Source organism: Eulemur rufifrons, chromosome 7 (genome assembly GCF_041146395.1).
Source record: "Eulemur rufifrons isolate Redbay chromosome 7, OSU_ERuf_1, whole genome shotgun sequence".
NCBI lineage: Eukaryota > Metazoa > Chordata > Mammalia > Primates > Lemuridae > Eulemur > Eulemur rufifrons.
Genome location: NC_090989.1, coordinates 156838809 through 156859409, shown reverse-complemented (window position 1 = coordinate 156859409; position 20601 = coordinate 156838809). Strand labels below are relative to the sequence as shown.

At 44.6% G+C, this 20601-nt stretch overlaps 1 protein-coding gene across 1 annotated transcript; it reads right to left on the bottom strand.

Moving 5' to 3' along the window:
- Positions 1–10855: 10855 nt before the first annotated feature.
- Positions 10856–20577, bottom strand: PHF7 (PHD finger protein 7). Its single transcript, XM_069472047.1, has 10 exons — positions 20534–20577; positions 19218–19270; positions 18689–18780; positions 14477–14578; positions 13981–14105; positions 13360–13519; positions 12417–12523; positions 11847–11963; positions 11275–11399; positions 10856–11064 (listed from the first exon to the last, which is right to left on the bottom strand). The coding sequence occupies exons 1-10, from the start codon at positions 20575–20577 to the stop codon at positions 10856–10858; spliced, it is 1134 nt and encodes a 377-aa protein (XP_069328148.1).
- Between the last annotated feature and the right edge of the window lie 24 nt (positions 20578–20601).

Here is a 20601-nt window from a genome sequence, read left to right as displayed (position 1 = left end):
AAGATCTTGAGCCAGAAGGGGAAAAAAAAAAAATGCTGGCAAAGGGCAGCTGGGCACGTAGGCAGCTCTGCTCGTTTTTCACAACACTTGACATTTGTAACAGCGACACTTGGCCTGATTCCTGCCGTCATCCCAAGCCACATACCAATGGATAGTAAAGCCACTGTGCTCATGCCTGGGTCCTGGGGCTGTGCTGTGGGGCCTGCAGCTTCTGGGGAGGAGGAGAGGCCCCAGAAAGCCCCTCTGACCATGGCTCCCACTGCCCCAGGGACATCATGCCCCCTGCCCAAAGAGCACCCACCGGTGCTGGAGGGAGATGGAAAAACCACAGTGTACTTTAAAGATGGGAGACACATTGCTCCATCTTCCCGGGGAGACTGCCCTGGGCCTCTTGCTTGGGTGGTCCCCTCAATCCATGCTGTAGGGGTCAGTCATCAGTCCCATCTGGCAGTCACAGCCCTGGAGCCGGGCCCTTCCTTTTGTCCCTCTCCCTGTCCATAAACAGCCAGGCCCGACAGAAGCTGAAACCCTGTTACTCCATCCCAAGCTGTCGTCATCACCACCATCTGAGAAGCATCAGCAGAGCGTCTTCTTGGCACAGAGGGCCGGGCTGGGAGGGGTGTGTGAACGTGGCCTCTGCAGCCCCCTCCGCCCCTCAAGCTCCACTGTCCTGGGGATGGCCCAGCCACCACTGCACCCATGCCCGGAAGACCCCTCCGGACCAGACTTCTCCCTTCCTCCCTCCCCCTCCCCCTCCCATCTTGAGCCATGTTTCCTGCCTCAGCGATTTCACACTCTCTCTCTCATCCCCTCACAGCTCTTTCCTCTAAGTCGCATGCTTCCTCTGGTCTTTGGGCCTCTGTTTCTTGATTTCCCACACAGGTTTACAGCTGGAAAAGGGCTTACAGACAGACTAGTTGAGTGTTTCCAAAATGGTGTGTGTGAAACAATAATCCCATCAGATCCTCCACGTCTCCTGGTCTCTGTGGTCAAGTGAGTTGGAGGATTTCTGGCCCCTTCGCCCCCACGGAGCAGTATGCTGCCTGCTTGCTTGCCCTTGAAGGCCCTGAGAAGTCCTGTGATGATCTCTTACCAATTGCATGCCTACTATGTGCTATGTGATTTCCCAAAACATTTGGTTCTCTGTCTCTCTCTCTTTTTTTAACCATGAAGCAGCTTCTCATGTTTCTAACATTTTGAAGAACACACTTTGGAAAAATGCTGATTAGATTAATTTTCTCCCTTAACGCACGAGATTAATTTATTAATCTCTGTCTTCCAAACCTGTAAACTCTGGAGGCCCTGGCCTCCCAGATGGAATAGCCACATCTTGTTTTTTAATGGCCGTCAGTGGAGTAGAATCTACCACCCCTGGACAGAGCTGCCAAGCTGTGAGTCTGCAGACCCTTGTCTGGACCCTGCCCTGCCTCTGGCTCTCGTCCCTCCACTCCCAGCCTACTGCCAGCCCCTCCTGTGTCTGGCATGGTCCTCTATGGAGGGCCAGGATTCACCCCAAGCCTGTGGCTGTCCTGCAATCCAATGGACTAGTTTCTAAGGAAGGTAGGGGACAGGAAGAGGTCAGAATAAGGGAAGAAAACAGCCCTTTTCACTTTCTCAAATGGCTTCTGTGCTTTTCTTTCATTTAGCTAAGTGCAGATCAGGTCCTAGATACTCCTAGAATCCCCTACTTGGAGGAGTAGGCAGGTAGCAGCCACCAGGAGCCCGGCCTGCCCCCTGCCAGGCTATCTTGTCTGGGGGCTGGCAGGGGCCCAGCTCCAGCTCCAGCGGGGTGGGCCCCAGAGACTGGCTCACATGCCTCTGCCGATCCAGCAAACTGAGGCTCCTCTGGCCAGCCACATCTTCTTAGAACTGGGAGACGGTTGCTCAGAAATAGCTCACTTTCTATCTGAGTTAAGGACCCACTCCAGCCTCACCTAAGTCCTGTGCTGCAGAGGCTTCCTCAAGGAGAAAGTTCAACACACACCAAGAACAAGTCCCCAGGGTTTCCTAAGACCACAGACTTGGAGTGAGTGGGTAGGGCTTGGCTTGGACACAATACCTGATAAGGAGCCTGGGAATTGTTGGGCCTCCACCCTGGCTCCTCTTCCGTACTCGCCCATCCCTCTGTGTCCAGGCAATGAGGCAAGGCAGCTGTGGCCCTGTGCCCACTTCCCACTGCCCAGCCCCTGCCCCTCTTTGCTGTGGGTACCACTGCTGGACCCTCGCTTAGAGGCTGAGTCCTAATGAAGCCTTTCACTTTCCCTGCTGGAGTTTCATTAAGGAAATCCCTGGTTCCTCATGTAGCCTTTTAAAAACTCATTCTCCACTGAGCATGGAAACTGTTGCAAAGTCTCCAGGGAGGGAGGTAAGGGATGCTGGGCTGTCGTCATGCCAGGCCTCCAGCAACTAACTGATAGCCTCCACTCAGGGGCTCTGTTGATGGGAGGACTCAGGTGACCCGTCTCAACCTTTTTACCCCAGGGAGGAAGATGACCAGAGTGCACCCTAATTCAGCCAGTGGGGCGTGTTTCATTGCCAGGAGTACCCCACTGGGCACAGAGGGATGACCAGGGCAAGGGGGCAGATGTGGGGTGACAGGATTCCAAAGCGACTCAACAGAGGTCTGGAGCAAAGTCCAGGTGTCTGCCATCAAATGGAGGGGACTGTACTAGGGACACTTGAAGCCTGGATTGACAGAGGGCAAGGTGGGCCCTGCTCTCACAGATAAAGGTGGAGGAGAATGACATGTCAGACCAGCAGCTTGCTCTATGGACATGATCTCATCTGTTCACCCCTCCTCTCCCGCCCCCAGCTGATAAGAATCTGGTGCTGTTTCCTGTAGTCCAAGGGTCTCAGACAATGGTGTGAACGGCTGGCTCTACTGGAAAAGACATTGTTCAGGGAAGAAAAAACAACATACCAGCACAAAGCCAGGGCAGGACCGGTCTAAATGCAAGGGCCTGTTTACAAATCCATGATTTCCAAGGGGAGGAACACAATGGGGGATTGTTTTGGTGAGGCTGGTGTCCCCTCCAGTATGCTCCTGGGGGGCTGGGGATGGCTTTGATGGCCCAGACAGGTCTCAGATGGTCTGAAAGGATGGACGCTGATGGCGCTGACGCCTTCCTGTTTATCAGGGATGCGTGCAGGGCAGGGTCAAGAAGCCAGTTTACACCAAAGACTCGAGGCAGGCCTCCTGGCCTCACCCCTTCCATCTGGGCCTCTTGCTGTCATGCTGCTCAAGGATCCCAGGGCCAGAGGGGGTTTGCTAGGGAGAAGGGAGGGCAAGGTGTTCACTTTTGGTTTTGGGAAAAATACCAGCTCTTCAGTTTATGGCCTCCAATTGTCATGTTGCTTTTTGGAAAAAATGTACAAGGCATGAGACCTTTGCAAATGGCCAGCTCCTTTCGAATGAGGCTCCCTGGCTTAGTCACCAGGGAGCCTTCTCACACCTGAGGGCTCCCAGGATGCTGTGACTAACCTCCAGCCAGCCTGGGAGCACATGGGGAGATGGCACAGTGTCCCTGGGGTCAGGGCCAGTGGAGGTGCCGTTCCTTGTAACAACTTCCCCCGCCGCCCACAGCGGTTAGAGCCTTTGAACCACCACCCAGAGGCCCTGATGTCCGTGAGTGTGCACTCATGTGTACATGTACCTGTGTGTGTGTGTGTGTGTGTGTGTGTGTATGCATGTGGTAGGAGGGCTGGGCAGAAAAGGAACAGAGAACCATATCACATATTCCCCTTGGGATTGGCAGTTGCCATTTTGGGGGCTAGGGGTGGGGAGGGCAGCTGGATGTCTCCCAATGGGGAAATGGGAGACATTTTTGGGGGGTGAGGAGGGTTCCTTTGGGCCTGGATAGACCATGAAGGCAGTCTTATCTGAGGATTTGACCTGTGGTAGAAGCATCATTAGTACTTTTCTACTGGTCTCTAAACTCAACAGAAATACACTCAATGGAAATACACAGAAATACACTCAAACAGTTTGAATAAACTCAAACAGATGTGCGTGGAACAAGTGAGGAGCAATTAAGTTCCATGCAATCCCAAAACAGAAGCAAGATTTTCCTAAGCCATTCTCAACCTTCCAGCTCTGAGGATGTATAATCTTCTTTGTCAACATGCTAACTGTGCCCTCTGGTGTTTGGCAGCAAAACAACAGGCACACGAATACAGGGCATGAGCATCCATCAGTTCAGGAGACGTTAATCTGCCTCTGAACGTGGGGTCCTGGGCCAGGAACCACAAGGGAAGAAAGGCTAATAAGACAGACAGGTCCCTGCTGGTAAGGGGCTTCCAATCTGGCAGGAGAGACAGACCCACAACTGTAGGACAGACAGAGAGCGACAGGGGATATAGCAGGGGTACAAGCAGAGGCCAGTGAGAGGGCCTGTGGATGAAGAAGTAGCCCTCATGCTGGGTTCAACAGGCTGAGCATGAAGTCAAGACTCTCCAGGCTGAGAGCCCCAGGCCTAGGCCCCAGTATTCCAGGGTAGCCAGGGCAGAATGCCGGGTCGGGGGGGGGGGTGTCCTGGGAGATGCAACTGTGCAGGGCCTTGTCTGTGGAAGGACTTGGAGGCCAATCTCAGCAGGGCCATCCTGAGCAAAGAACTAGCAGATGTTTTATGGTAACTGGCAGAAGGGGAAAGGGTGGATGTGTCAGTGAAGCAAGTGGACACAGGAAACCGCGCTGCCAGAAGGCTTCTGTTGCAGTCTTGTGAGGCACAAAGGTCTGAGCTGAGCACTGGCAATGGGAAGGAGAGGAAGGCAAACATTTTAAAAAAAACAGCCAAATTGACAAGGAAGAGGGTGGTTGAGAAGAGAGGGAAGCAGAAGGAAATTCTATGGTTTCTGGCCTCAGTTTATGATTTCTGTAAAGGTAAGAATTAGAGGAAGGGGAGCAGGTGCTTTGGGGAATTTTTACTTAGCATCTATTTTTACCCTCCCCAAGTGAACTAATTTGTTCCAGGTCCTAAGTTATGAAACGGTAATTAATCCTAATACATCACATCAGTTATAAAAACAGGTATTTAAAATATACAGGATGTGCTTGGGAAATCTGTAGTGCCAGAAAGTAAGAAAGTACTCAAAAACAAAATAAAACAAAACACACAATAATGGGGATGTGTGGAAAGGACACATGAGCACCCAATGGCCAAAGCCGGAACAATTTGAGCAACAAAATAAAGTAGTTTTGGATTGTAACCCAAAGTGCAATACAGGTGGTCCCTGTTATGGATAAGATGCGTTCCTGAGAATGTCTTTAAGTTGGATTTGTATGTAACTCGGATCCCTGATGAACAGCATATATACGGTGATAATAATTAATAAGAATACTATAGGCCGGGCGCGGTGGCTCACGCCTGTAATCCTAGCACTCTGGGAGGCCGAGGTGGGCGGATCGTTTGAGCTCACGAGTTCGAGACCAGCCTGAGCAAGAACGAGACCCCATCTCTACTAAAATTTGAAAGAAATTATATGGACAGCTAAAAATATATATAGAAAAAATTAGCCGGGCATGGTGGCACATGCCTGTAGTCCCAGCTACTCGGGAGGCTGAGACAGGAGGATCGCTTGAGCCCAGGAGTTTGAGGTTGCTGTGAGCTAGGCTGACGCCATGGCACTCACTCTAGCCTGGGCAACAAAGTGAGACTCTGTCTCAAAAAGAAAAAAAAAAAAGAATACTATAATGGCTCATATGTGGTAATAATAATACAGTGTAATAGTGTAATAATACCCTTGTAGTATAATAATAAGTTACAGAAATTATTGTGCTCTTTTAATTCAAACAAATAGAACATAAAAACTAACTCATACAAAAAGTTTAAATAGGAGACATTTCAAAAAAGAATATTAAAGGTTAACATCTGGCCGGGCGCGGTGGCTCACGCCTGTAATCCTAGCACTCTGGGAGGCCGAGGCGGGTGGATTGCTCAAGGTCAGGAGTTCGAGACCAGCCTGAGCGAGACCCCGTCTCTACTAAAAATAGAAAGACATTATATGGACACCTAAAAATCTATATAGAAAAAATTAGCCGGGCATAGTGGCGCATGCCTGTAGTCCCAGCTACTCGGGAGGCTGAGGCAGTAGGATCACTTGAGCCCAGGAGTTTGAGGTTGCTGTGAGCTAAGCTGACGCCACGGCACTCACTCTAGCCTGGACAACAAAGTGAGACTCTGTCTCAACAAAAAAAAATAAAATAAAATAAAAAAAAATAAAAAAAAAATAAAGGTTAACATCTAATGTTGCATCAACACTAGGTAGGCTTTGGGGAATGGTAACGCTTGAAGGTGCTGACTCGGCAAGGGAGGGTGGGAGGGGAGGGATATATACCTACATGATGAGTGCAACGCGCACTACCTGGGGAACAGACACGCCTGGAGCTCTGACTTGGGGGGAAAGGCGGTACATGGGCAACGTATGTAACCTGCAATTCTGTATCCCCCATAACAATAAGATGAAATTAAAAAAACAAAAACAAACAAAAAACAACAACAATAACAACAACAACAAAAAAACACTAGGTAGGCTAATAGGAAATTTACACTTATTTTGAACTTCTAACCAAATCAAGAAGAACCTTTCCATTTCAATAATCAATCCACTATGTTGGTTTGGAATAACTGACGCTTTCACTGGAGCACTGCCTTTCACACGTTCCGTTATTCTCACTGTGTCCTTTATAATTGTTCCGATAGTCAAGCAACTGAACCCTAATGCTTTCCTAGTGAATGATGGCGTCTGGCCTTTCTCTGAAAGCTTATTTCTACTTTCGTTTCCATCGTGATCACCTTTCTCTTTGCTGCAGGCTTCCTGGACTTGCAGTGGACCTTTGCTCGGAAGGCATGGTCATAAGGATAAACACAGACTCAGACTCAAATAAAAAGGTAAGATGAAGGTGACGCTGTGCAATGAGACTATTAGCATAAAGATGCTGCGCCAGCGAACTGCGTAAGCTATGCGGGTGTGTTTACGTGCGTGGAAGAAACTAGTGTCTGAAGTATTAATTATTGAATTATAAATTATCTTTATGGGGAGCCTTGGGAGTCCGTTTGCAAGAGCAGAACGTTGTAAGTCAGGTTGTCCATAACTCGGGGACTGCCTGTATACATATCCAGGGCTCCATAAGTGGGACTGAATAGGTAAATCTCCCATGCAGAAAAATTTCACTTAATTTCTGTAGGTACTCCATCCTCAGGGCGTGTGTGTAGACATAAATCCCTACTCCTTAATTGTGGGCTGCACACTGTGACTTCCTTCCACAAGGCACAGTATGCAAAGGTGGAAAAAGAGTAACCTCAGCCAGATGATCAAGGTTAACATCAGCAGTGACAGAGGTCATGTTGATAGTATGGAACTTTGATATGATGTGATTAGAACGACACTTTCCCAGTGTCTTCCTCCCACAAACTATTAAACCTGGTTTAATCATGAGAAAAACATCAGACAAATCCCAATTGAGGGACACTCTGCAAAATACCGGACCAGTACTCCTCAAAATTGTCAAGATCATCAAAAATAAGGAAAGTCTGAGAAACAGTCACAGCCAAGAGGAGCCTAAGGAGATGTGATGACTCAATGCAATGTTGTGTCCTGGATGGGATCCTGGAACAGAAAAAAGACATTGGGTAAAAACTAAGAAAATATGAAAGCACAGGTTTGAGTTAATATTCATGTATCAATATTGGTTCATGAATCGTGACAAATTTAGCATAAGATGTTAATAATACAGGAAATTCGCCAGGTGCTATGGTTCACCCCTGTAATCCTAGCAACTTGGGAGGCTGAGGCAGGAGAATCACTTGAGGCTAGGAGTTTGAGACCAGCCTGGGCAGCATAGCAAGACCCCATCTCTACAAAAAATTAACTGGGTGTGGTGGCACACACTTGTAGTCCTAGCTACTCAAGAGGCTAAAGCTGGAAGATCACTTGAGCCCAGGAGTTTGAGGCTGCAGTGAGCTATGATTGTGCCACTGCACTCTATCCTGGGCAACAGAGCAAGACCGTCTCTAAAAAAAATAAAAATAAATAATAGGGGAAATTGTTTGGGGGACATATGAGGACTGTTTATATTATCTTCACAATTTTTCTGTAAATCTAAAACTGTTCTAAATTAAAAGTTTATTTAAGAAAAAAATCCAATTATTTAGTAGAGGATGATTGATTAGGCCCAGATGAACAGAACATTTCAAAGTTGGACTTTCTAGCCTACAAAAATGGGGTTGGTTATTAGTATTGATGGAGAGTAAAAGTACAAAGAGTAAAAAATGGTTAATAGTTAAGAAATAGTTAAAAGGTGTGTGTGTACACACTGTCCTGCTAGCTGAGCAGGTACCCACAGTACCCATACTGTACACAGAGGTGGGACAGCTGAATGTCTGGGTGACCAAAAAGCACCTGCAAGCTCCACCTTCCACCCACTGAAGCTGAAGTTGAGGGGGCCATTACTTTCAGTTAAGATGGTGTTTCTCATGCTTGAGCTGTATACAAATGGACTCCTTTTAAAGGAAAAGATACTACCACAGATCTCTAAGCATATGCCTGGTGACCCAAGTTATAAAAACTTTAGGTTAAGAAACTAAAGTCTTAATCTAGGAAGCATCTTTCAGTTTTGAATTATCACTACAAGAGCTGAGTCTTTAGGATGGGTAAAATATTGTTTTTGAAACGAAAATTCACAATTTAAAGATTCTCTTGTCACTTCCAAAGCTCTGAAAAAATCTCCTTGGATGTCCCGGTAAGGAAGCATAGCATTGAGTCATCAGACCTGTGAGAGAGAAAATGAAGAAAAAGGGCAATAATTTTGGGGAGCCCTAGGCTGACATCTGTGCAGGAGGCCCTGGGGCGGCCAGCTCAGAAGTAGGCTCTAGGAGGCAGGTCTTCCAGAAAAGAAGTGCAGCAGATAGAGATCTGATGCTTGGCCTATGAGGAGAATTGTATTTGGAGACATTTTATCAATCATTTGGAACATGTGAGAAGAATTAGCAATAGGTACATAGTAAATTAAAAAGGCAGTTACTAATTTCAGGAAAAAAAAAACTTTGCACAGGAGAGGAAAGGTAATCATAGTATATACAGTCTGGCTCAATAGTAAGCAGTACTTCCATAGTCATAATAATGGAAACATTGAGAAGTAATTTGACAAAAACTGTGAGGCAGTGATATAAGATGGGGAAAATGAAAATGGGAAGGTTCTAAAGGTGCTAAATCTTTACATAACATAATAGAAAGTCAACGTCTAAGATTGGGTTGGGCGTAGTGCCTCATGCCTGTAACCCCAGCACTTTGAGAGGCTGAAGTAGGAAGATTGCTTGAGGCCAGGAGTTTGACACTGGCCTGGGCAACACACTGAGACCCCATCTCTAAAAAAAAAAATTTAGAAATCAGCCGGGGATGGTGATGTGTGTCTATAGTCCCAGCTACTTGGGAGGCTGAGGTGGGAGGATTGCTTTAGCCCAAAATTGGAGGTTACAGTGAGCTATGATTGGCCCACTGCACTCTAGCCTGGGTAACAGACTAAGACCCTGTCTCTTAAGAAAAAAAAAAAGTCTATGATTAATAAGTCCAGAAACAGCCAAAAAGATGGAAAGTAGTTGCCTTTAGGGAATAGGACTGGAAGTAGGGAAGGGTAAGTTGAAACTATTTTTCATTATAATCCTTTTAGTACTATTAGACTTTTAAAAGTCTTGATTACTTTGCCTATATACTTTGATAACAACAAAAAGACACATATACCCTCCATTTGATTCCAGGTGAATCTGGTCAAATCTGAAAGCGCTCATTGCATACATAACTTGGATGTAAGTCTTCAGAGATTTGCAATGTTTGGAATGAGAACATTGTCCTCTACCATTAGTGACAATGACTCAGTGAGATGCTAAGAACTCAGCATCTGGCAATGGTTCTGAGTTCCCCCTACTAATCCAAATCCCATGAAATCATTAAAAACATACAAATGTAAGATAGGCTTTATTCAATTTCTTCCTAGGCCTTCTGCCAGATTCCCATCCTAGCTGCCTTGCCTAATGTGAATGTCCTGGCATGCAAATTCGTAGTTACACTCTGAATGGAAATGTTTGCACCACCAGGCAGCAAGAGTTGGAACAGCTAATTCATGCTGTGGAGGTGTGCTGAAGCCCACACCAGCCAGGAATGAATGGAGTCCCTTCAGCCATGAGCATGGCAGTCCCTGGCATGTTTGAGTAAAGGGCCCCAAACCTTGCAACAAGGGCCTGTTCTCAGTCCAGTGTGGACTACTAGCTCACCTCCCTGATGAGAACCTGTGTGTTCATCTGCACAATGATGAAAATCTCTGCCCCTGTAATGTTAATTTCCCTGCAAACTGATTCCCTTTCAAAGAAACATGTCTATGTTCTAAATTGAAAGTTCTACATTAACTCACCAAGTTTTATGGACTAGGAGGGTGAGTTTTCTTTATTCCCTCACTCTACTCTCCAAATTCCTTAGTATGCTAGACAAATTCCACAGTGAATCTATAAGGAGACGCCAATGGAGAGAAAACCTTTATTTGCATACTAATGAACATGGGTGAAGTAACAAGAGGCATACGAGAATGAAATTAAGGTGGAAGAATCTTGGTGGAAGAAGAGGAGAAGAAAGGGCCCTCTGGGAATCCAGAAGGAAGAGCAGAGGCACTCTCAGAGCCACAGTCCCTTGTTGACATTGGGACTCCGCTCTCCCCTCACTCTACCCTGGGACTTCTCTTTCCTTGGCTCATAGTCTCACTGCTGGCCCCTTTCCTTGTCTCACAGTCCTGGGGTGTTTCCTCCCCCAAATCCAATGAAGGAGCACAGCTTCATATCCAATATGCTAGGTAGCAACTACTCAGAAGCTGTTACTTGGATTTTTTGACACCCTTGGACCGCCAGGAGTGGCCCCTCCTGCCACCAGAGGACTCTGGCTTTTCTAATAAGGAAGGTCCTGGACAATCAGTCCCAGAAGGGCCTGGATTCTCTTCCAGGCTGGTGTCTCTGTAGAAATGCTCCTCAGGGTGGAAGGTGCTGCTGCAGCAGGGGATGTCACCTGAGTTTTCAGGTATGTAGTCTGTGGTGAAAGAAAGGTAGGAGAAGAAAACTCAACCCTCTGCTTCTCCCAGGTGCAGGTCCTTAAGCCCCTCTCTAGCCATTTTCCTTCCAAAGCTAAAGGCCTCAACTAAAAGTCCTGCTCTGGTGGCATGTCTTCCTTCTTTCCCAGGCACAACAATGTCCCCCACCCCAGCCCAGTTCTTAGATCAGCCCATTCCTCCAGCCTTACCTGTGGCTGAAGCAGAAGGTGAACATTCCTCACACTCCCATTTCTTACTGTTGGATCTAAGAGAGGAGCAGTCCCTGTGGGTTCCCTGGGATCCGCATGTAGCACACAGAATGAGGCGCCACCTCCTACAGGAAGAGCCAAGGAAGGGTTGTGGGGACAAATAGAACACTAACTCCCCTTCTTGGATATTTGCTATGGGCCAGCCTCAGCTGTGCTGAGGGCTTCCCAGGCATTTTTTACTATACATTTTACTCATCAAGGATGCACGGCTCAGAGAGGCTGAGTGCTGATCTTAGGAGCCTGCAGTCAGGCACAGCCCCTCACAAGGAGGATTTGGAAAGGAATTGGCCCTGAGTGTCTCTCCACTGAGCACAAGGAGAAGCAGACCCTGCAGAGGATACCTGTTCACTTGCACATGAGTGAGTCAGGGGCTAGTCAAGAAGAGAATTAGCAATTGTGTTCACCCTCAGGTCTGTGGACAAGAGTGAATTTCTTGCTCCTAACACCTGTGCCAAGGTCTAACTCTAAGATTGCACTGACAAGATTTCTTTATAGCCAGAGCCTTTCCCTACCCTTCATCCTCAAAGCTGTCTCTGCCTTGTTCGTACAGACAGGTGGGGGCATCACAATGCTGATAGCGCTGATACAACTCTGAGAAAGCCCCTGGCTCAAGTTCCCAGGCAGCATCTCTGCAGTGGGAGAAGAAACAGTCAGTAAGGGACACGTAATTGGTTGCTGAAACCTTTGTCCATCAAGGAAGGACTAGGAACATCCCAAGCTAAGCCCAGCAAAAGAGTTCAACAGGCTGCCTGAACACTTCCAACGAGGCTGGGCGAGTGGGCTGTCAGTGGGAAAGGGTTGAGGAAGGATGAGTAGAACATGAGAGTTCCTGAGTTCTCCGGAATTTAAGAAACCAACCCTCTAGGGAATTCTGATTCCCAAAATGCCCTTCTCAGAAACATGTCCCCCCCAACTTTTTCTCCCTCTTTTCGTTTGATAATTAAAGAGCACTCCCTCCACCCCTTCCCTCTTCGCTTCCCTCTGCTGCTCTCATTCTCTGAACTATCTTCTCACTCACCTCCTCTCTAGAAATCTAGGCAACCCACTCCCTGGCTCAGTTCCTGCTTTACGCTTTCCACTACCTGTCTGGAATGTGAATTCCCATTCTTAGCATTTCTTGAGGAAACTCTTCTCGATTGTTACACTGTGGACATTTGAAGAAATGCTTTGCTGATGTGTGGGCATATTTCTGTAAGAGAAACATGGAAAAGCATGTGTTTGTAAAAACACTGACCACCTTCTTTCCAATCCCACCCTCACCCCACAAGGAGGATGTTGCTAAGAGAGCCTGACAGGGGTGCAGGAAAAGGAGTCTGGTGGGCTAGGGTAAGGGCTGCAAATCCACGGGTCAGACCTGGGGCCAAAATATTTTCAAGAGAGTTCCCAGAAGTGCCTCAGCTGTCATCTCTGGCCATGGGGCTTGGCAGTGCTAAGTAGGGATCAGGAGCCTGGCCACATGTTTCCCTTTTTTTCCATCCCAAGAAGTGAGGCTGATTTTGAGGCTCCTTGACTCATTTTGGGATGAGTCCATTCACTCTAGGAATCCTGAGGATTTGGCTCAGTCTAAATCTTATCACAAATGAGGTCCTGCTGGTTGTGGTGGCTCACACCTGTAATCCTAGCACTTTGGAAGGCAAGGGCAGAAAGATCACTTGAGGCCAGGAGTTCTAGACTAGCCTGGGCAACACAGTGAGACTCTATCTCTATGTCTATTGTCCCAGCTACTCGGGAGGCTGGGGCAGGAGGATCCCTTGAACCCAGGAGCTTGAGGCTGCAGTAAGCTATGATTGAACCACTGCACTCTAGCCTCAGCAACAGAGACCCTGTCTCTAAAATAATAATAATAATAAGTAAAAATAAAAATAAATGATATAGGCCAAGGATGACCAGACTGGGCCGACTTTCCTTGAACAGGCCTCCAGCACGGAATGCCAAAGCTGATATGTACCCGCACGTTAACAGGGTGCTGTAATTCCAGGCATAGAACTAGGGCAATTATGGAGGTCCCAGAGCAGAGAAGTGCACCTGTATGCACTTGCGGTGGTAGACAGCTTGACTACAACACGGGCTCTGGATGTTCTCAACACTCGCTTGGGATAAATCTTCACAACACAAGACGCAGCTTTCCTCCCTCACGTTCCCCTGTTGGATGTCCTGTTTTGGGCGATGTTTTCCACAAAATGATCTGTGGCGGGTAAACAGACTTGGTTTCTGGTTTGTCATTAATGCAGTTTTCCAGCTTCCTGGTCTAGGAAGGGCAGTGAGCACACAGGCTGGTGCCCAGTGAACCTCCACACTCACGGGGAGGAGAAGCAGGGTGAAGAACAGCCACATGCCTTCTCATGGCTGCTCTCCCACTGAACAGAGCTCCCAGGACTGTATCCACAGCCTCTTGCTCCTGAAAGCCCCACTTAGTTCTGAGCAGCTGTCTATGAACCCCAGCTGTTTGTAATTTAAGGAGGGGCCGGAAAGCAAGAAGAAACCCCTGTGAAATCACCAAGTCAAGATACTGTTTCCCATCATTGAATGGAGGGACAGATTCACTGGTGAATTGAAACAGGCCTGTGAGAACCAAACTCTGATGTCGTTAGTGGCTAAATAGTAAGTTTCAAAAGGGCAGCCTTACATTTCCCCTTCCTCACTCACTTGTACTCTCCAAAAAATTGTGAAAGGCAACCCTTTTCTTGGCCACAAGGCAGATGGAAGTTTCTGACGCACTGATCCTTCTGGCAGTTGATAGCAGCTCCCTTTTTCTTGCACACAAAGCAGATCTGCAAATGAGATCTCATATGGTGCTCAGGGCCCCCCCAAGACAGACATGGTGTGGCACATCTTTCTGTGAAATGGAAATCATGTGAAGCAACAGCCATTCCCTTTTCTCAGTGGTCCCGAAAGCTCCGGGGCACCCTGAAGCTGAGCTTTAAGCAGCACTAAATTCTTTTTTGTTTTCTCAGGATGTTTCTCCCTCTCCTCACTTAGGACACTACACCCCAGAGGAATTATGAGCTGAGAGAAGGACCAGTTGGGAAATCCAAGCATCCTTTTACTTCTGAACTAGCAACTAGGGAAAAGAACAGAAACAGGGATGAGGGAGGTATGAGAAGAGGCCTACCCCAAAGTCCCCATTTCAGGGGATTCTAACCTTCCTAGAAGCCCGGACTGCCTCCTTTTTGATGTCTTCAGGCAGGAATCCATGTAAACCTCTGTTGGACTGGCCCCTCTGAGGCAGCTTGCTAGATAGGATCTGGGGGGCAGCAGAACCAGACCGTCAACGTCAATGGTCAGTGAAACAGTGCAGTGGGGTGAGGAGGATGACAAGGTAAGAGAGCTAAGGCATAGAGCTTGGTGGAACACATATCATTTGCAGGGTACTTTATTTAATGAAGGCTTACATAACACTCACTATTAATATTTAATATGTGTGGGTACTCTAAGCACTTTTCAAATATTAACTCACTGAATCCTCCTAACAACACTAGGAGGTAGGTACTATTATCATCCTTATTTTCTCAGAGAGATGATGTGACTTGCTCAACGAGGGGTGGGAAACCTGCAGCCTTGGGGCCACACGAGGCCTTCTGGATCCTTGAGTGTAGCCTTTTGACTGAATCCAAAGTTTACAGAACAGATCCTTTTAATAAAGGGATTAGTTCTGTGAAGTTTGGATTCAGTCAAGGGGCTGCGCTTGGGGATCGGGAGGGCCACAGGTGGCCTTGAGGCCGCAGGTTCCCCACTCCACTCACCTTTATGTTATGCTGCCTCTCATTTACTGAGAGCTGCTATTGTGCGCTGAGCACTTTGGGGAAACACTCTCTCTGGAATGACTCATTTTATGCTCACCACAACCCTATGATATAGATGCTAGAGTGACCTTCATCATATAGAGGAGGCCATTGAGGTGCAGCGCGGTAAGTGACATGGCTGGGGTCACATGGCAAGGAGGAGCAGAACTGGCATTCACACCTGGGCCCATGGAACCCACACTCTTACCCTTCCTGCTGTGTTGTCCCCCTGTACAGAATAAATACTCTTCTCAGAGTACTACAGGAAGGAAAACAGGGTTTTAAAATCTCCTGACTGTAGTCATTCTGCATTGTAGGCAAAAAGAAGGAATTGGGTTTTTCTTTTAAAAACACACTTTAAAGGGCCTTTTGTGTCTGAAAACTTCCCAAAGCAGAGTCTGGATGGGAAATCAAGGAAAAAGAAGCTAAACTGTTCTGTTACATACATTGGGAGAATGTTAGCACCTCACCCCCACCCCAAAAATCTTCCAAAAATCCTGGGAAGGGTGCTAGATTTCCTGCAGTAATTACATGAAATGCATAAGGGGAGCTCAGGTTATTTTATTTTAACATTGTAAAAAAGGTGACCCTACAACGTCAAATGACTTGAGGGCACTTGGATTACAGCTGTATGTTCCCAATTATGGTTAAAACACATATGATACATATTTAACACTTATTATCTCAGGGTTTTAGGATGAGTTATTTCTGTTTTCTTTATACCTTTAAGTATTATTCATGTTTTCTACAATGAGCACATTATCTATAAATAGAAAAATCAATAGTGAAAGATCATAAACAATCGAAGTGTCCTTTAATAGGGGTTTGTTTTGATACTTTTAGGCACACCCATACCATGAAATACCAATTAGCTATTAAAAAGAAAAAATTAGATCTATATGTTCTACAAGGAAGAATCTCCAAAATATATGAGATGAAAAAAACCAAGATACAAAACACTGTGTATGTTTATTTTTATGTTCAAAATGTATATGTGTGTAAATGCATCAAAATTAACTGAGCCCTGACACCTAACAGTATTTACAAGAAAGGAAAATCACAGACCAAGTTTTCTTATGAGCATAGACATAAAATCAAACAAAATATTATCAAGCTGAATCTGGCACCATATAAAAAGGATAATACATCATGACCAAGTATGGCTTATACCAGGAATGCACAATTAATTTAACATTAAAGAATCTAGTTGATGTAACAAACCATATTAACAAAATAAAGGAAAAATCAAGATCATCTCAATAAATGCAGAAAAAGTATTTGACAAAATTCAACACATTAATGATACCCTCGGCAAACTAGGAATAAAAGGGAACTTCAATTTGATAAAAACATCTATGAACAGAACCTACAGCTAACATATTTTAATAGTGCAAAACTAGATGCTATCCCTGATGGTAGGAAAAAGACAAGGATAACAACTCACAGTACTTCTATTCAACATTAGGTTGAAGGTCCTAGCCAGTACAATAAAGGCAAGAAGAAATAAAAGGCAAAGATTGGAAAGGAAGAAGTAGAACTGTCTTTATTCACACATGGCACGATTGTGTACACCACGAATCCTAAGGCATTTGTAACAAAATGTAAGAAAATAAAAACAACTACTGAGCTAATAAGCAAATTTGACAGGATTACAGGATACAATATCAACATACAAAAATAAAATGTATTTCTACATACCAGCAAACTTGAAAATAAAATAAAAATACCATTTACAATAGCAATAACCACAAAATATTTAGGAATACATTTAAAAAATATGTGCAAGACTTCTTCACTAAAACTACTAAACATTGCTGAGATAAATTTTAAAGATCCAAATAAATAGAGAAATATACTACATCCATGGATCGGAAGATTAATTAATAAGATTAATATTATTTATCAATTCTTCCCAAATTGACCTATACATTCACTGCAATTCCAATCACAATCTCAGCAGGCTTTTTTTTTTTAAAGAAAAATTGACAAGCTTAATATAAAATTTATAAAGAAAAAGAAAGAACCTAACGGCCAAAACAATCTTGGAAAAGACTGTATAACTTATAATACTTAATTTCAAGACACTATAAAGCCACAACAATAAAGAGGGTGGCCATTGGCATAAGGATAGACACATAGATCAATGACATAAATAGATCATCCAGATCCACAGATATATATGATCAGTTGATTTTGACAAAGGCACCCAGATAATTCAACGAGTAGGCAAAGATTTATTTGGGACACATAAAAAGCACTAACCATAGAAGAACAAAATTGATAGATCAACCTCATTAAAATTAAAAACTCGTTCTTCAAAAGACACTATCATAAAAATGAAAAGGCAAGCCACAGACTAGGAAGAAAATAGTCACAATACATATGTCTGAAAAATAATTTATATCCAGAACATATTATATAAATAATTCTTACAACTCAATAAGACAAAACAACCCAATTTTTAAAATGGACAAAAATATTTACGCAGATACTTCACAAAAGAAAACATGTGAATGGTCAATAAACACATGAAAAGAAGCTCAACATCTTTCGTCATCAGAAAAATGCAAATTAAAGCCACAATAAGACACTACATACACACCAAGCAGAATGGCTAAAATTTAAAAAGACTGACAATACCAAGTATTGGCAACAATATTGTGCAACTTTCATAAATTTCTTGTGGGAGTGTAAACTGGTATGACTACTTTGGAAAGTGACTTGGCAACCTCACATAAACATCTGGTTAGCATACAGCAAGCAACCCCACTCCAAGGTATTTGCCCAAGAGAAGTGGGAACACATGTTCACAAATAGATGAATGCTTATAGCAGCTTTATTCATAATAGTCCCAAAATGGAAACAATTCAAATGTCCATCAATAGGTGAATAGATATGCAAATTAAAACACACTCATACAGCAGAATACTACTGGGCAATAAAAAGGCATAAGCTACAGTATAGATGCATGCAACAACATGGATGAATCTCCAAAACATTTTGTTTTGGGAGAAAAAAGCCAGATGCAAAAGCATATATACTGTATGATTCCATTCATATGAAGTAACAGAACAGGCAAAAATAATCTATAGATCAGAAGAATGATTATCTCTGGTGGGACTGACTGGAAGGGGGCAGAAGGGAACTTTCTAGGATGATGAAAATGTTATTTATTTTGATTGTTACATGGGGATATACATTTATCAAAACTCATCAAACAGTACACTTAAAATTGGTACATTTTACAGTATGCAAATTCTACCTAACGAAAAAGAATATTGGGAAAAAATAATTGGAAGGACATTCCAGCTGTTGTCAGCATTTGTTTCTGGGGAGAGGGAGGATTGGGCATATTGTTTTGGGAAGAGATCTTTTATTGTACATACTTTAGACTGTCAAATTTTATACCAGGAACATATATTATTTTTTAAAAAATAGATTTTAAAAGAAAAAAAACTATTAAGAAAAACAAACAAACAGGGCTGGGAACTGAGGGACTGGATGCAAAAATAGAGAACAGTCTGCATATCAAAGCCATAAAAATTTCAAAGCCAAGGAGGCCTTATACTCACAAGACAAAAATAATGCACGCTGAGATTGTCTTTCTGGAGAAATTCCCCTAATTTTTCAGGATCCCCAGGTTCTTGAAGGCATAGCCGGCAAACTACAAGTGAGAACATGAAGAATTAATTATAGGTTTGGCTCAAGCTGACCATTAAGAATGGAAGAGAAGTGTGGGAATATGACCATTTCTCTAGGTACAGGAAGAATACTGAGAAAAGGGTCATTTTGGCAAGGAGGAAGGTTGACATATGGTCTAATTTGCTATCAGTTAAGCTGTTACATAATTTTGGTCACATTGAAGGAGTTGGATGCAACTGCTTACTTTATATTTTTTTTGTCTCAGATGACTTTAATTAACTTGTTTCTTGAACTTTGGATGTGAAATTTTAAAATTACAGACCCTGAGTCTTCTGGATCTTAAGAGAATATGGGAAGGAAGTAAGGTTGACAGTGAGAGAAGTTTATTGCCCCACACAAGTGGCCTTCTTTGCTGAGGTCTGGAGGCAGTGGCTGAATACAACCGCCATTCTTTCTTACCAGGCCCTGAAGATGGCTTCCTCTGGGTGACCCTCCTTGTCTTGGCAGATTTTCTATACAAGAGAAAGAAGTGTAAGGTGGTCTTTGAGGGCCCTGCCAATAACCCTTGTAACATTTCCCTTAAAAAGCCATTCATGAGTTTAATGAAGGCCCAAAATATCTAAAGGCTAAGACATGAGTTTCTTTTCATATTTCATATATTTTTTTCAAAATGGAGATGATGTCTGCTGTGTCACCCAGGTTGGTCTCAAACTCCCGGCCTCAAGTGATCCTCTGTCTCGGTCTCCCAAAGTGGTGGGAATATAGGTGTGAGCCACAGCACCCAGCCCATATTTCATATTTTTTTGAAAGCACAAAACATACCTACTGAGTTATTCGAGGGTAGGGACCAGATTGTAACCATCTTTCTGTCCCCAGTGCCTGTACTGCCTGTGTTGACAGCATGAATGCAAGAGCAAACCTTCTTTTACTTTTTTCCCGTTTCTTCTGCCAACTACTCTGAATCTCAAGTGGTATCACCTTCACAAAACATACTAAAATGATACCAAAAATGACTGAGCATTTCCAATTGCTGGGCACTATTCTTGGCACTTTATATGTATTAGCTCAATGAATCTGTGGCAGCTCAATGGATCTACACAACAATCTAAAAGGTGGGTGCTATTATTATGCACATTTTCCAGATGAAGATACTAAAGCATAAAGAAATGAAGTGACTTGTCCCCTGTCACATAGTTAGAAAGTAACAGAGCCAGGACAGGAATCCAAGTAGTAAGTTTCCAGAGTCAGCACTTTGCTATTAGGGACAGCCCTAGGAAGACAGGGCAGCTTCCAGGAGACCACTGGTGTGTGCTTCCAAATCGTCCAATGCCCGGCCACAAGATGATGCCAAAGGGGGCAAAAAGTGCAGAATATACCATAAACCATGGGACAATTTCTTTCTTTTTTTTTTTTTTTTGAGACAGAGTCTCACTCTGTTGCCCAGGCTAGAGTGAGTGCCGTGGCGTCAGCCTAGCTCACAGCAACCTCAAACTCCTGAGCTCAGCGATCCTCCTGTCTCAGCTCCCGAGTAGCTGGGACTACAGGCATGTGCCACCATGCCCGGCTAATTTTTTCTATATATATTTTTAGCTGTCCATATAATTTCTTTCTATTTTTAGTAGAGGTGGGGTCTCGCTCTTGCTCAGGCTGGTCTCGAACTCCTGAGCTCAAACGATCCGCCCACCTCGGCCTCCCAGAGTGCTAGGATTACAGGCGTGAGCCACCGCGCCCGGCCGGGACAATTTCTTCTAACTCCCTTATGTCACCTACTCTACCTTGATCTTTGGTGTTCCTTCTTCTTTTCTTTTATAGTCTTCATTCGCTGCTCTTTCTCTTATCTTGA